A 15,130-nucleotide genomic window follows, 5' to 3' on the forward strand; every position below is an offset into this window, starting at 1 on the left:
AATGTGTGAATAATTAATATTCTCTAATTGCACAAATTATCTGCTTTAAACACCCAAACTTTTATCTTTTATATTACAAATTGCATCAAAAATGCTTCGAAGTATTTGTTAAATGTCCGTAGGTAGAGAGAGAAAGAAACAACAAAGCTCTGAGTGCAAAAAGTGCAATCAACGAAAACTGACGCGAACAGACCTTATTGCCTTTATGGGAACTATTTCGATCATCTCATCATCTCCTTGGAAAAAAACGATTTAATAACAAGACTTACAATAATCTGTATATTTTTCTTCGTATTTTAATTTCGTCATTCTATACGTACGTTATCGAGACCGATACGAAAACACTCTGAATAAAGAGCAAAGCTAAACAATAACACACACGAGGCTCTCTCTCTTTCTCTCCAGGATACAATTTTAATTTTGTATCTTCGCCGGTGTTATAATTGTACAAATGTTAAGCAACATCGCCAAGAGTAATTTTTTACTGCGTGGTAAGAGTGCTCTGCTTAAAAGGTAATTGATAGTTGAATTAAGATCATTAATTAAAATCTCTATCTCTTGAAACACATGTTCTAAATGTTATAGGAAATAATTCTCTTACGTCATGTCTTCAAGAAGCTTTAAACCTAAAACTTTTATTGACAATTGAACAACGCATTTAAAAAAGAAACGTTATGGAAATTGAAACTTTTTTGCTAATGTATTTATTTATTGCAGATACAATGTACCACTGACAGCACAAAATATCAGGCACAAATGGAACACTGTGTCTTCAAAGAATCAAAATGCAACAATGGAGAGTGAAGATGACGACACTGATCAGCCTATAAAATATTCCACGTCAAAAGCTGCTAATATGAGAATCGATGAGTATCGTGATCCAGTGGGAGATACATATCCATGGTATCAAGGCTATATCGTATCGTTATCCATAGCTGTCTTTCTAGGCTACTTCTGTATTTTAAGAGAGGAAAATGATATTGATTTAATGCTGCATACGGATTTGGGAGAGTCATTAAAAACCATGGAAAAAAAATTGGAAGAGGAGAAGAAATTTAAATCGTGATCATAGGATATCTATCTGAAATAGTTTCTCTTGTAAAATTTTTTCCATTATGCAACAAATTGCACTGTGTAATGCTCACGTTTTCCGCAAGGGATACGTTAGCAGATGTTAGCTTAATTCAATTCGCAATAATATCTAAATATATATATATATATATACTGTATATAATATTAAAGAGAGTTGTTAAGAAAAAAAAACATCTTTTATTGAATAAATAAAAGATATAATTTGATGCAGATAGTTTTTCATAATGGATACAATAAATGGCCCCATATAATGTTATTCAATATTGTGCACCACTCAATGGCTGGATGACAACTAATTGTATCTGGAATGCACTTTTTCCATGTGAGCCTCCATGGAGCCACAACCATTGTCATTGATAATACTGTCAGTTCTTCAGTACAACAAGGATGCAATCTGATATCAACGATGCCTATAAAAAGATATTTATAGTATTAGCTGCTTGCTCTATCATTTTATTGATTATAAATATGATTGATTAATACCCAAAAATTATTTCAAGGCAAAACATTTTAATTATTTATTATAATTAAAAACTAAACTTTTAATCGTAATTATTAATTAATAAATTGATCAATATATTTTACGCAATACATATTACTCACTGCAAGTGCTGTAAGATCGTAGTAACCACTTCCAAAAAGTGTAAACAGGCATAACTTGCAGATAAAACTTCAGCCTGGTCAGAAAGCCACTGAATGCAATTGACACTAATCTGAGCTGTAATCAAACTGTAGATAATGCCACGATTATCGTAAAAGAAGTTGAAAAGAGATTATACTCGAAACAGAGGCGTTTTTTTACCAGTGTGAATACAGTGTAGTACACCCACGTTGTGGGCATTAGGAACAGAAGAATGGTGAACGACAGCGTCCCGACGAACAGCTGGTCCGTTTGATACTGACAGGAGTCCACCCTCTCGCGCAAAGGATTCTTCTTCTTCCCAAGAAAAAGTCTGAAGAGAGCTGTGATTCCTTTTAACTGAATATTGAAGAGCCTATAAATAATAAATTATAGCATTTGAATTATATTAAGGATAGTTCTTAAGTATTCTTAAGTGAAGATTTTAATGGGTGATTTCTCATTAACTTAAGACAAATGTTTTCCACAAATTTCGAATCAAGTTATTTTGATAAATTTTGTGTATGTTTCAAAGATATGAAGGTTCATCTTTTGGGACATGCATTATTCTTTTATTCAATCACAGGCGAATCAAGTAAACTCGAGGGCAAGTGAGTATTTTTTTATTTATGAAAAAACTAGTACTTGTTTTTTTTAAGTTTAAAATTTATGATAAATTGAATAACTTGGCACAAACAGATTCTCTTAATAACCCAAGTGGTTTTTGAAATTTTTTGGAGAAAATTTTTTCAACTTTGATACTTTGCATTTTTGAGACCAAGCCATTTTGAATAGCAATTATATGAAGTTTTTGTCTTGAATTAATATAAGGAATCATCCATTAAAATGTAAAATATTTGAGGATCTCATATTTCAAATAAGAAACCAATAATTATATTTAATAAAATCAAAACGTAAAAAGATACTAGACCTTGCTGCATAAACATATATGCAATATGTATGGAAACTAACAAGAGCCAGAAGATCCGCGATAATAGATATTTGAAACGTAATGCCCAGCCTTCCGAACAAGAGCAATACTTCGAATGCCAGATCCAAAAGTGGTTTGGAGAATATTAGAAACGTCCACCAGAGCTGTATATGATATAGGAAGAACTTGCCCATGGTATTGTTGAGGGCGTGATTAAGTTTCAGGCCAGCTGGTACGCCCATCAACCAATTAATCAAGTCCTTGAGAGTCTCTACGACTTTCTGTTAAATAAAAAAAATTTAATTATTAAAGGTAATAGAAATGGAATTAGAAATGTACCAATATTCAACTTTATGTAATATAGACAATTGAGTCTTTCATTCATTTTAAATCGTTTTTCAAAATTAAATTAAATAATTTAAATTAAATTTAAATCAAATTTCTATTAAAAAGACACAAGTTCGAATTTGTTCACGTACGTGAACATCTAAACTTACCTCCGCATTGTTCAGAAGAAGCTGTGATGGCTGATCCTCGATATAATATCGCAATAATCGCAATATGAAGATTCCTAGCGCTATATCTATCACAATTGCCAGTGCGTAGTTTCCCGTTTTCAGTTTAAAATTTCCGTTCCGCACGACCGTTACCAGCATCCATTTGACGTTCTCCAGCCAGTCATAAACGTGCAGGCCAAGGGAAGAGTACTTCAAGACTGGTAACAATCTCTCCGTTACCTTGGACAGCAACAAGACAGGATACAAATAGAGGGACATGTGATAAGTTAGCAGAGCCTCCCAGGTACGCACGAATCTAGACTTATTCCTCAGCTCGTCCTTGCTCTGGATGAGCCTTGCAAGTTCATAAAAGTGATCCCCTGACGCTGTGCTGCTCTCAAACAATTCTGTTTCCTGCAACGCTCGCTGATCATACACAACGATCATCGTGCGCATCGCCAATAGATCCGTTTTTTTATTGTTGAGAACAATATTCATCAGCTGATACCCGTCGTCCTGGCGATCCTCGCAAGATCTCGTCGCGATGTGTACCCAATTTGGATACATACGTTCCAAGGGCTCCTCAATCGCGTCGTTCCCATTGGAATAATATCCGATAACGCTTAATGTAGATTTAGTTAACTCTACCGAGGCCGTCTTACGCAAACTGACGACGTAGAACTTTTTCAGGTCACTGCAGGAATCGTGTATCACTTTACCAAGCACGTAGCCGGACTGCTCGGTGCGCAACGTTTGCGGAATAAATATTAACAAATTGCTTGTCATTTTTACAGCTGAGAGAACCATTTATCTATTATGTTTTTCCTCTTGTTACTTGGATTTCCATATTTCAAGAGAGACACAGTCTTGTATCCAATTACTACAAGTATTTAAAAAAACATTTAAAAACATTGTCATTGCTGGCAATAAATTAATTGTATAAGCCATTAGCTCAACTTACCCAACCTTGTACAGTAGGAAACAAATTTGAATCTTATAATTGCTGAAAAGGCAATAGTAATTGAACTGTCTTGTGGCCAATTTTCAGTTTTGACATGTACAGATTATTTTCTCTTTTATTTTGATAAAACAGCGCCACGTTAACTTGTAAATGTTTTGTAAACTAACCTCTTCATTTGTTTACTTTTACTACAAATCCTAGATACTACTTAATTACATATTCCTATTAATTACAAACTTCTACATTAGTCGATTTGAATATTTATCGTTAGAAACTCGCGTGTATAAATAAAAATCTTTTTTTATTTTAAAAACGGAGTGAGGTCAGAAAATTACGACCGTCAACAACTCTCGGTCCTATTCAGTTCGATTTTCATCAGGCCGTTCCTTTAGCTGAATTTTCTGCACCGTACCAACTATCGTTAATTTCTCCCTCTCCTTCTCTTTCTGTCTCCCGTGGGTTTAGGTTAGTCATATCTTTCAACCGCATGGTGTGCGGGTTCTTTTCTCGGGGGTTTCGGCGATTGAATCGGACGTTGGTCGGACGTGGTCGGACGCAAAGTGCTCGACATGATTCCGGGTGCACAGATTCAGCGACCAACCGCTGGGAAACGTCACTCCGGTTTGTGCGTTAATATAGATCCCATTAACGTGAAAAAGCTGGAGCGTAGACTGAGAAAACAGCAGAAGGAAAAGGCTGACGGTGAATATGTAGATGATTCTAGTTCAGATATATAGATTTGTTTATCTTAGCATTTCACTTTGTCTTCTGCGTAGAAATGTATTCATTACCACGTTACATTGATCTTGTTGTCAACGTTGTCACTACACACAGATTTCTTCTACATAACATTCTCTTTGAAGAGTAAACAAGAAATTCATAAATATTTATTAAAAATATAAAATATTTTAGCTAAAAATAACGAATGTTAGTAAAAGTTTTTACAGTAACTCGATGAGGAATGAATATTAATAAACTCGAAGTTTTAATTGTTATCGTATATTCAAAAGATTTTTCTTTTCTTTTTTATTTAAATCTCTAAGAATATTCCCAATTAATTATAGTTACTGTACAATTTGTCTCTAAAATTACATATATGTATACATTGTATTAAATAATATTACATAATAAATGTTTTTCTAGTTTCTGAAAATAATAATCACAAGACTGCTGAGGTTGAGATGGTACAACAGGATGTTGTACAAAGTAAACAAAGGAAGAGGAAGAGGAAAACAACATTGGATGAATCCAGGTAAGAGATTTTAATATTTCATCTTCATTCAATGACACAAGTCAACACAAACATCATTCTATCTTTTTTTTTTTATATTGAATGATGCTGGAATAAGTAATATTATTAAATTGAGTAGGTATTACTTATTCTAGCATCATGCAATAATGTTTCAAGTCTGATGAAACTGAGGCCCACAGTTTGTATAAGTCAGAGATTATGAAAATTATTATTCAGTACTAAGATCCTATGACCTATATAAGCCAGTTCATATTTCTATTTAATTTTTTAGTGTCAACAATGCTCTTGATAAGGATATTTTAAAAGAGGATTTAAATGAGAATGTAAAAACTGAGAAAACGCCATCTAAAAGGCAATTAAAAAGAGAAAAGGCTGAGAAAGCAGAAATTGAAATGAGACAATCTCGTAAACTAAATGCCAAGAAGACTGCATTGAATTATCTGTCCAAGGTATGTTGTTAGAATCGTTAATGTCCTCAATGTTTAAAAAAATAATTCTTTTATTCAATATTTTAGATAAACACAATATTTCTAGTTATGGGAACATATGCAAGCATTTTATTCAGTTTTCAAATCAACATAACTGTTTTTATATTTTAGTGGAAAAACTGTAGAAACGAATGGAAATTCGAGAAGCTCAAACAGATCTGGCTGATGGATAATCTGTTAGATGAGACTTGTATCTCTGACAAGCTTTTCCCTGTCGTTCTGGAATACTTCGAGGGTTGCAAAGGCATGGCACGCGAAGTGTTGACGCGCAAGGGAATGGAAATAGTGAAAAAAGCCGAGATGGAAACGGATGAAGACAGCAAAACGGAGATTATGAAGTCAATTGCTTATAAGAGAGCGAGGCAACTTTTGCAGACTTTGCCAACTGACAAGTAGTCAACAACTTTGAAAAAATGTACATAAAAAGAGCATGTCTATGGCAGATCCGAGAGATACACAAGAAACTTCGGCAGCTTGCGCGACGAAATTTTACATATTTCTTGTTGTAACAATATTATAGTATTAGGTGACTGCAATTACTAATCTGGACTTAAGAGTTGATTATATTTAAAATAAACTTGACTATGGAAAATTTCAGACATTTCAATTTTAAAATTGAATTTTATTGATTCAATTTTAATTTTATTCAAAATAATATTTTATATAATTTTTTTTCATTGTAATTTTTTAGTTACAATAAATAAAAATATAGCTTTCATACACATTGTTAAACAAAAGATCTGTGATGTTTGAAATTTTCCATCGAGTCAGTGCTTTAGATATAACAGCATAATTGCATGCAACATATGTTAAATGTGAAAATTTTATTCGCAATTTAGCTTCAAAAATAAAAATGTTTATATTTTAAAGAGAGATGCTACTTATGGTAATCCATTGATAAACACCTTTTATTAAATCTACATGTTGAGAGAAATCTTTTCTGCATAATATGTTATATACATTTACATGGATACATTTACTCAATAACTAAGAAAAATTTACTATAAACATAGTTGCAGATATCGAAACGTGTAAAAATTCTCTATACAAGGATTAACAAAAACTGCAACCAGAGGTAATTTACATAATAATTTTTAACTATGTTACTCCGCATACTTGTTAACAAATTGTCTGAGTTTGTCGGTATCTTGAAGACCAACTATCCTTTCTAGAACCTTTCCATCCTTCATAGCGATGAGCACAGGCACGGATCCAACCTGAAGATTAATACATGATGAAATACTTGGATTAAAAAAGTTTCAAAGCTAATCGTGAAAAATGAAGTTATGTTTATGTTATTGTTTAATTCACTTAGAAAAGACCTTGTATATTAGTTGCTTCATAAAAATTAGATGTCAATGTACGATTTTAGAATCAATCTCTGAGCATCAATATTTAACAATTGCTATACGAAAACCATAAAAGAAAATACTTACCTCATAATCAAGAGCAAGATCTGTGTTCTCATCAATATCAACTTTAGCTAATAATACCTTCCCTTGTTTCTCAGCAACAACTGTTTCTATTCTTGGAGTCAACATACGACATGGGTTACACCATCTGGAATAGTTACACAAATTCTAAACTAATTATTATAATTAATTATAATATAAGAGTTGAATAAGTAAATATTTTATTAAATTTATATATTTTTAAATAAATATTTTGTTGAATTAAATTAAAACTTAAATTAAAACTGTCTTACAAGAGTTAATTTTAATTCAGTTACATTAAAAGTTGTATAAAAACGCGGTTAAAAATTAAATTTATTTAAAAGTTAATTTTAAAAAGAAGTATTTGTATAAAATTAAAATATTGTAATTTTTTAAAATTAGATTACTCGAAACAATAAACCAATAGAATTTATTTATAAATTAATTATTTGAAAGTGACTTTTTACATTTTATTTCTAATTTATTATTTATATATCATTTATCATGTTTGTTCTTAGAAATAATGTAGAGACAAATTTGAAAATTGTTCAAGTTTCATATATGTATTGATTATCAGTTGAAAATTGTTAAATTGGCTGAAGATGGTTATGTAAAACCACTCTATATTTAAATAAACTATAGATTATATATAAATAACATCCATGTCTGCTCGCTGTATTTGACCTCTTATTTTGATTGCTTTTACTGAGTTAAGCTTGATATTTCTGATTTTAATTAATAAGTTCGTTTAAAAATAACTAGTTAAAGTTAAAAACTTATTTAAAATTAGTTATTAATTTTTTTTGTTATTACACATTCCTGATTATAACATTTAATTATAAAAATTAAATCTATAGATGATTCTTAAATCTTACTGTTATTTAAATATAGCATGAATGAAGAAATCTTGCTAAATATGCTTAATGCATTATCTTTTATTTGGTCAATAGTTTACTTAACAAATATAACAGATTTTGTGAGTTTTATAATTAATAATTCAATTTTATAAGAAAAATAGCAGTAACAACTGAGGGAAACATTTACACAACTGTATAAAAAAATCAAGCCAAACATCACAGTCAAATTCAGCTATTGTTCTACATAACACTCACGTGGCAAAGAAATCCACGATAACGGGCACTTTGGAATTCATTACGCGTTCATGAAAATCCTTGGGATCCTGAATCTTGAAGGCTGCAGATACCACTTGCTCCTGCGCAGGTGCAGTGGTGTACAACCTACTGCCCAGAAGAGCTCTGCTAGTGCGGATAGTCTGAATACCCAGGCGCTGCATTTTTTAGCTTAATTGTTTCCTGATAAATAAAATTATTCAATTTTACATCAAAACAGAATTCTCTCCCGTCTTCTCTTTCTGTCTCTTTTGAATTATTTGAATTTCTTTTTATATCTTTGATATTGCATTACATATTTCTAAATTACATTTACAGATTTCATCTCGTGACAAATTTCAACAGTTTAGTTCAGTAAGCCAAAATGTTTATAAACACCGACTGCGTGAAAGCATGCAGTTTGACATCCAGACGTTGACATATCAACAGCTTGCAATATTATTGAAAAAAGGCATCGTCGTTTTAGAAAGCGATTGCTGAGAATAATTAAATAAATCGAAGTGACCCTCGTCACTTTCCTTCATCGTAAAGAAAATTTCTTCACATCGATCGGTGACTTTTCGTACCACCTCGTTTATCACGCTGACGAAAAACGACGTGCAACTACTGCAATTGCGTTAACTTCGGTCTCCTCGCACTACGTACTTGTGATGTTTCCGTATCAATACGTTTACCTTGCAGACGTATCGTCTACGTCTTTCGTCACTTTTTTATGAAATAAACATTATAAAAGCTCGCGAAACTCACCGATATTTCGCTGATAACCTATCGACATTCAGTGACTGCGCTTACAGAAAGAGCAGCCGTGCAACTATTCCGGATTCTTTGATCTGCGATTGGTTCGTACATTTAAATGCGACAGGAACCAAGGGCAAGAACCAATCATATTGCAGAATTGTACACGTAGGCATCTCTGGCAATGCTCTACGTCCGATATTTTTTTAAAGCGCATTGGATGCATCCAGGGTGCATTTCAGATGCGCGATCGCTCATTGATAACGTAAGTAGCAATTAAAGGTGATTGGCTGGATCTAAAGGTACGAACCAATCGTCTTTAATTACTATTTACACTCAATGAGCGGTCGTGCATTTGACCGCATATATTCTATCTTCATCGCTCGTTATATGTGGAAGGAAGATAGAATGAAGTTTATTCAAGCTTATTGCGCGTAACTTAGCGTGACTCAGCGTGACTTGCGTGAGCGTCCATATGGAACGCAGTCAGTGTATTAAAAATCAGATCCATTCATATGTTTTATCAATTGATATATATTTTTAAAATGTATCATAGAGCATCAAAAGTAATTCTTTAGAAGCAATAACTTGGCATATATTGAGGAGCAAAGGGCTAGTGAGCGCCTCAGAGGTTGTGCATCTTGCCGAGAGATGCTGATGCATAACACCAAAACTCTGAAAGGCACATGTGGCATAAAGCACTTTCCTAGCAGGTCCTACTTCTACCTCCCCGTGATTCTAGTTCCCCGGGTAACGCTAACAGGAGAGGACAAAGGGCGAGTTGCCGGCGCCCTAAAACTGGCACCCCTCGGCTAAGGTATGGGAACCCCTACAGAAGAGTCCCCGGTCCTCCAGGTTGGAGGTTATGCGAGATGCTGACAACTTCTCCATGTAAAAAGACTACCGTTACGAATACTCCACAAAAGAATGCCGGTTTGATACTACGGAGACGACCTGGATAATGAAAGAAAGATAAGTGTCGACTTATGTTTGGGAGGGTGGAGAAGGACTTGAGGATGATGGGGGTTTGATTTATTTCTTAAATTTATTACAATTTTATCCATTTATCATAACTAATGTTTAAAAAAAAAGACACAACTTTTGTAAAATGATAGCTGTCAGGTCACTTGGTTGAGTGAGATTATACTAATCTCGACGTTTAATCTGAACTGCCTTGTAGTCCCCTATTAACTTAAATCTTAGAAATAATTATATACACAATTATTTACAGTTTCGCATTGAATGGAAACTGTGTTTACTATGTTTAGTTCTATTGTAATATATGGCCAGAGAGGTGAAGTAATTGGCACATGTAAGTATACATCATAGACTCCCTGGTTTAGTCATGATGTATATTTGTATGTGAAGGATTACGGGAATCAATCAAAGATGATGAAAGATCAGCATAATAAACCAGCTTCCTCAGTCTTTATTGACTATTTGTATTGGCAGTGTTAGGTTTTAGATGTTAGCCGGTTGATGGATTACTGTCTCCCAAGGAGCCACAGTATCATGAATAATCTTAATTAATTTCAAGATCAATGGTGTGATGCTGATTTTCTCTGGATTATAGATAAGATGGAGATGAATGAAGGTGATGGATGGATATGTTTAGCCAATCCTTAATAATAGGAATTTAGCTAATTGTTAGTTCTTAATTTGATAACGGTATATACACATGAGGTTAATTCCAATCAGTTTTCTTAAAGAACTAAGGGAGCTTTTATCATTGGCCGGATGACAAGAGCAGCATTTGGAAATATACATCGAATGCTTCAGAGAAACCCACTGTGCAAAGGATGCTTCAAAGGTACTCGGTGTGTATCTCCAAACGCAGCAAAGGCAGGAACACAAGGCGATCACAGATGAAAACGTCTTCCTCACCAGTATCGGTAACAGCTATCCTGTCCCCAACCACAGTATATCTATAACTATACTGTGATCCCATTGGGATCCGAAAGCTCAGTGTGTGCTTTCGACTTACATATGAACAGCACAGAAAACAAGTGCTTGCGAGAATTGAAGCATTTGTACCATTAATTTAATTTTTCAATCATATAAAGTCAATAAAGTTGAATTCAATAATAAATTTTAATTGTAAAATTAAAACTATGCAGTTTGTATAACTTTTCACAAAAAAATATTACATTATTTAATATAACTTCTTTTAATTAATTTAAGTAATTTTCAAGTACAAGGTGATAACCATCTAGTGGCCAATAACCAAACTAAAATGTGCGACACGTGCAAGCAACGTGCCCTAGAGCCCCCAGAAGGTTCCTCTCCTCTCTGACGTAGCAAATTTGTACATATATCAGAATATAAAATATCAAAAAACGACGAATTATTTCGACGAAGAGGGATGGAGCTGAATTCCGCGGAGATAGAGGATGATCCCGTCGTGAAAGAGGTTAGTGTATTTCGCTAATCTATTTGTTCTCGATGAATCTTAACATCGAGATTATTTAGGTTAGATTCCGCTGCATTTGAGCATGTAGTTTTAAATTGCTCTTGACAGACACTTCAGTCTAGTGGTTTTTATTTTATTTTTTAATTTATTTCACATTTTCTATATGCCTCGAAACAAAAAATGTTTAGATTTGCTCAGAATTGTCGCTCTCGTCATTTTTTTCTTTTCATATAATTCTATTTAAGCACTCTATTACACTATAGTTAATGAAAAAAATAGTGTTATTAACAAATTATTTTTCACTTTGTGTGTACTTTTTTATCTGTGCGACAATAAGAGGGATTATTTATAGATACCAGTATTCCTTTCCAAGACGCTGGCGGATAAACTATTCATCCTTCAATATCCTGCACACAATAAAAATGTTTGGGCCAATATTAATGTTGCAAAGACTTTTATTAAGCCCGAAAATCAGAAGATTCGTGTCGAACTTGCAATGGATACGACAAATGAACTCTCTTATGATCCCAAAACAGGAGAGCGATTGTCTCTAAATACAGATGAAAAATCCACAGGAAATGACGGCGAAAATATATTTGATAGGTAATTACAATACTTTGAACAGCTTTTTGAGGCAGCTTTAATTTACAATTGTGAAAAATATTTGTTTTTGTTAGTGGTCTGATGGACAAGGTTGTGTTGACTTCAGAACGGGCATTGTTGGACTCACATTTAGCGGTTGGAATCTTCCAGGATGACGAACTACACATCACGCCGTTGAAAACAGTGCTGCATATGAAGCTGCAGCACAATTATTTGGATGAAAGCGAGAAGCATGGCAAAGATGGAACAAAAGGCATGGGAGAAGGTAAAAAGTGGAGTTTTCTCCAGACTTGTACACGAATATATTTATCTAGACAGCCTGTGTTAAACCTTTAGAGCTTGGCACAAGCGAACGAGAACACAAATTCACAAATTCATTTGCTAAAATGCAGATGACAACGAGGAGGAAGATAATGCCACGCCGGTGAATGTAACATTTGCTAGGCGTCTGCCGGACAATTTGAAAAAACTTCAAGAACAGTCATTCCAGCATTATTCAAAAAAAAGCGATGAAGAACCTTGGATATGTACAAATTATTATTCATCAAATAATTCTGACGACACACAAATTGAGGTAGATTGTCGATATAATCGCGAAATGAATATTAACGAATTGATGAATGTTTTTTGGAAGAAAAATCTATTTAACATATTATAATATCAAATTCTAAAAAGATTTTGCAAGTTTTATCATCTATTTTATTGTCTTTTGTATTTTGAGATGTAACATATTAAAATGTCGAATCTTGTTAGGTTTTGTCGACACGGATGGCGATGTTCTGCCCATCAACAGAAGAATCGGTAAACCTGAATTTGACCCAAAAGAATTATCTGGATCAATTAGTACCACAGTCGCCTGATAAGTGCTACTTGCAAGCCTCTTTGGAAAAGCAAATAAGTCTTCATTACATCAAGACTTTACCTTTGAAAAATCGAATAAAGACAGTCATGCAAAAAGGTGAGAATGGAAACAATAGTTACTTTTGAAAAAAAGATATAAAAAATATACATAATTTAATATAAAAATCTGAATACAATTTTTTTAAAACTGAGATTTAATATTTTTTTATATGTTATTAAAAATGTTAATTGTTAATATAAATTAACAAATTGTTACAATTAAATCTATTTGTTATTTTTTAGTAAGGGTTATATCCTTTGCAAACTTATGCAAAATTCTATTATTGGAGCTTAATGAGACAACAATGAGAGAAGTACTCAAGTATTTGCAAGACGTAGCTATGTTAGTACAGGGTAATTGGGTTGTGAAAAGTGAAGAGATATACAAGGATAGTTCCGAGGATAGCCCCAAAGATGGTCTTTCCCCTCAGAACGGCGTCTCTGATTTTATGTGCAAAGCTCGTGATTATATTGTGAGTTTTTTAAAATATAACAGTAAAAGATTGTCTTGAAATTTAATTTTACTTTCTAGTTTCTTAATGTTTGGATTAGATATTACATTAAGATTTAATAGATTCCAATTCATTTTATATTATATATTTTAATTATTGCTATATTTAACTTAGTGAAACCATTGATATATGAAACATATTTTATTTTTTAAAAATGTTATATATCTGTGCAATTTAATTTAACTATTTGCCAAAGTTGCTACAATATTGTTGCAAATATGCACGTGACTTCAAATATACAAAAAGGAAGAATTAATCATACATATATAAAATGTTTTTGTACATCTTTTTTAGTTATCATCGTTTACCAATACTGAGCAACAGTATCTCAATCGCAGTACAATCTTGTCCGTCATCAAACTGACATCGAATGAAATTAATCAGATTTTTATGGAACTTTTAACATTTGAACCAGAGAAAGGTTGGCGGTTAAAAGAGCCATTCGACTCGAACTTCTGCAATAGGTAATTAGGTTTCGTTGATTTTTTTAACAATTTTGCAGATTCAACGTCTGTCAACAAATATTTTACAATTTCAATATTTTTTCCAAGTAATTTTATATGATTTTATATATAATTCTATATGATTTCAGTGAACCTATTATTATTACATTAATATTGAAAATTTTAGCGATTAATGTTCAAATTTTCATTCATAGTCATCGCGACATTGTCGAGCGGCAAAAAATACTCTGGAAAGCGAAGAGGGAACATCTGCTTGAAACGATGGAAGCACAGAATCAGTCATTGCAGCGTCAACGCAGAAAGTCGAACCGGGAGTCGCTAAGTTCGGAAAACGAAGAGAAAAATGTCGGTCGTGGTCGAAAATCAATAAAGGAATCGTCTCCGTTAGATAATAACGGCACAATAATCGAGCAGGCTAAACAGAATTATCGTTCCAGGAAAATATCGGAGACTACTACGTGACAAAAACTAATGTATTGAGTGTAAACTTTCTTTTTTACCCGTCTGTTTGGCCATCATTTTGTTATCTGTGAATCGCTATCTCGATAGGTTTACATTGTATAATAGGTTCATAAATTGATAAAAATTTCGCAATAATTACGCTAAGCTAATATGCCATAAGCAGTTTTATCGGAATAAAATTTTTGAATAATATTTGTCAATTACGCAAATCCAAATTTATAAATTATTTTATTTAAAAATTATTTGAAGAACCATTTGCTTTTTTATTTATATTTTTTATTTAAATGTTAAACGTATTTCATATTACAATATTTTTTTATAATTTGGAAATAATTGTGAATTTTTGTAAGTATTTCATAGATTGATTGTTTTTAAATATTACACATAATACAGCTAAAATCTTTTTTTTTTTTATTGAACAATTTCATTCCAAATTCAATTTTGTACATATAGTATTGTATATATTGTTATAATTTTGCTGAAATATTATTTTGAAATTAATTGGGTAAACAGTTATTAATATTTTATAAAATATTTCTACATCTATTTTTGTAAGTACCTACATGATTGCAGATTACAATTTTTATACAAGATTTCATAAATATAATTTAATAAATGTCCTATCGAGGTAGGAATCATGA

The 15,130-nt window shown here is 32.5% G+C and overlaps 5 protein-coding genes across 10 annotated transcripts; 3 read left to right on the plus strand and 2 right to left on the minus strand.

The window, feature by feature from the left end:
- The first annotated feature begins 46 nt into the window (after positions 1 to 46).
- Positions 47 to 1,263, plus strand: LOC105208132. The gene is made up of 2 exons (XM_011177900.3): positions 47 to 513; positions 718 to 1,263. Exons 1-2 carry the CDS (start codon positions 452 to 454, stop codon positions 1,064 to 1,066), a joined length of 411 nt encoding a protein of 136 aa, XP_011176202.1. The 5' UTR covers positions 47 to 451; the 3' UTR covers positions 1,067 to 1,263.
- LOC105208130 (phosphatidylinositol N-acetylglucosaminyltransferase subunit Q) lies at positions 1,250 to 4,487 on the minus strand. Of its 3 annotated transcripts, none has more exons than XM_011177898.3 (6): positions 4,101 to 4,487; positions 3,140 to 4,019; positions 2,643 to 2,923; positions 1,895 to 2,087; positions 1,696 to 1,810; positions 1,250 to 1,502 (listed from the first exon to the last, which is right to left on the minus strand). In XM_011177898.3, exons 2-6 carry the CDS (start codon positions 3,944 to 3,946, stop codon positions 1,312 to 1,314), a joined length of 1,587 nt encoding a protein of 528 aa, XP_011176200.1. In that variant the 5' UTR covers positions 3,947 to 4,019; positions 4,101 to 4,487; the 3' UTR covers positions 1,250 to 1,311. The 3 variants fall into 3 exon arrangements, 2 of the variants coding, with proteins under 2 accessions (XP_011176200.1, XP_025994120.1); XM_026138335.2 differs by having other exon boundaries at positions 1,307 to 1,502; positions 2,684 to 2,923; XR_005576169.1 differs by having other exon boundaries at positions 1,395 to 1,502; positions 1,696 to 1,821.
- Positions 4,488 to 4,555: 68 nt separating this feature from the next.
- LOC105208129 (uncharacterized protein C7orf50 homolog) lies at positions 4,556 to 6,709 on the plus strand. The gene is made up of 4 exons (XM_011177897.3): positions 4,556 to 4,802; positions 5,244 to 5,352; positions 5,624 to 5,801; positions 5,952 to 6,709. Exons 1-4 carry the CDS (start codon positions 4,670 to 4,672, stop codon positions 6,234 to 6,236), a joined length of 705 nt encoding a protein of 234 aa, XP_011176199.1. The 5' UTR covers positions 4,556 to 4,669; the 3' UTR covers positions 6,237 to 6,709.
- Positions 6,710 to 6,721: 12 nt separating this feature from the next.
- Positions 6,722 to 9,305, minus strand: LOC105208128 (thioredoxin, mitochondrial). Of its 3 annotated transcripts, none has more exons than XM_011177893.3 (4): positions 9,151 to 9,305; positions 8,386 to 8,586; positions 7,277 to 7,400; positions 6,722 to 7,057 (listed from the first exon to the last, which is right to left on the minus strand). In XM_011177893.3, exons 2-4 carry the CDS (start codon positions 8,565 to 8,567, stop codon positions 6,944 to 6,946), a joined length of 420 nt encoding a protein of 139 aa, XP_011176195.1. In that variant the 5' UTR covers positions 8,568 to 8,586; positions 9,151 to 9,305; the 3' UTR covers positions 6,722 to 6,943. The 3 variants fall into 3 exon arrangements, with proteins under 3 accessions (XP_011176195.1, XP_011176197.1, XP_011176196.1); XM_011177895.3 differs by having other exon boundaries at positions 9,078 to 9,170; XM_011177894.3 differs by lacking the exon at positions 9,151 to 9,305 and adding an exon at positions 8,970 to 9,104.
- Positions 9,306 to 9,560: 255 nt separating this feature from the next.
- On the plus strand, positions 9,561 to 14,699 carry LOC105208127 (DNA-directed RNA polymerase III subunit RPC5). Of its 2 annotated transcripts, none has more exons than XM_039456750.1 (9): positions 9,561 to 10,110; positions 11,334 to 11,548; positions 11,901 to 12,151; positions 12,226 to 12,416; positions 12,544 to 12,725; positions 12,905 to 13,109; positions 13,295 to 13,524; positions 13,858 to 14,027; positions 14,222 to 14,699. In XM_039456750.1, the coding sequence occupies exons 2-9, from the start codon at positions 11,501 to 11,503 to the stop codon at positions 14,487 to 14,489; spliced, it is 1,545 nt and encodes a 514-aa protein (XP_039312684.1). In that variant the 5' UTR covers positions 9,561 to 10,110; positions 11,334 to 11,500; the 3' UTR covers positions 14,490 to 14,699. The 2 variants fall into 2 exon arrangements, with proteins under 2 accessions (XP_039312684.1, XP_025994121.1); XM_026138336.2 differs by having other exon boundaries at positions 9,561 to 9,769; positions 9,852 to 11,548.
- The last annotated feature ends 431 nt before the right edge of the window (positions 14,700 to 15,130 follow it).

The sequence above is a fragment of the Solenopsis invicta genome, chromosome 13, assembly GCF_016802725.1.
Source record: "Solenopsis invicta isolate M01_SB chromosome 13, UNIL_Sinv_3.0, whole genome shotgun sequence".
NCBI classification, from domain to species: domain Eukaryota; kingdom Metazoa; phylum Arthropoda; class Insecta; order Hymenoptera; family Formicidae; genus Solenopsis; species Solenopsis invicta.

Bases quoted from the DNA above. Each gene is read 5' to 3' on its own strand.
- LOC105208132 (XM_011177900.3), top strand. From the start codon at position 452: ATGTTAAGCAACATCGCCAAGAGTAATTTTTTACTGCGTGGTAAGAGT. The intron at 514-717 runs GTAATTGATAGT...TATTTATTGCAG, and splicing joins AAGAGTGCTCTGCTTAAAAG to ATACAATGTACCACTGACAG.
- LOC105208128 (XM_011177893.3), bottom strand. From the start codon at position 8,567: ATGCAGCGCCTGGGTATTCAGACTATCCGCACTAGCAGAGCTCTTCTG. The intron at 7,401-8,385 runs GTGAGTGTTATG...TAACTATTCCAG, and splicing joins ATCGTGGATTTCTTTGCCAC to ATGGTGTAACCCATGTCGTA. The intron at 7,058-7,276 runs GTAAGTATTTTC...ATTAATCTTCAG, and splicing joins ATCTTGCTCTTGATTATGAG to GTTGGATCCGTGCCTGTGCT.
- LOC105208127 (XM_039456750.1), top strand. From the start codon at position 11,501: ATGGAGCTGAATTCCGCGGAGATAGAGGATGATCCCGTCGTGAAAGAG. The intron at 12,726-12,904 runs GTAGATTGTCGA...GAATCTTGTTAG, and splicing joins CTGACGACACACAAATTGAG to GTTTTGTCGACACGGATGGC. The intron at 13,110-13,294 runs GTGAGAATGGAA...GTTATTTTTTAG, and splicing joins AAAGACAGTCATGCAAAAAG to TAAGGGTTATATCCTTTGCA.
- LOC105208130 (XM_011177898.3), bottom strand. From the start codon at position 3,946: ATGGTTCTCTCAGCTGTAAAAATGACAAGCAATTTGTTAATATTTATT. The intron at 2,088-2,642 runs GTCTAGTATCTT...TATTATTTATAG, and splicing joins ATATATGTTTATGCAGCAAG to GCTCTTCAATATTCAGTTAA. The intron at 1,503-1,695 runs GTGAGTAATATG...ATCTTTTTATAG, and splicing joins ACGATCTTACAGCACTTGCA to GCATCGTTGATATCAGATTG.
- LOC105208129 (XM_011177897.3), top strand. From the start codon at position 4,670: ATGATTCCGGGTGCACAGATTCAGCGACCAACCGCTGGGAAACGTCAC. The intron at 5,353-5,623 runs GTAAGAGATTTT...TTAATTTTTTAG, and splicing joins ACAACATTGGATGAATCCAG to TGTCAACAATGCTCTTGATA. The intron at 5,802-5,951 runs GTATGTTGTTAG...TTTATATTTTAG, and splicing joins CATTGAATTATCTGTCCAAG to TGGAAAAACTGTAGAAACGA.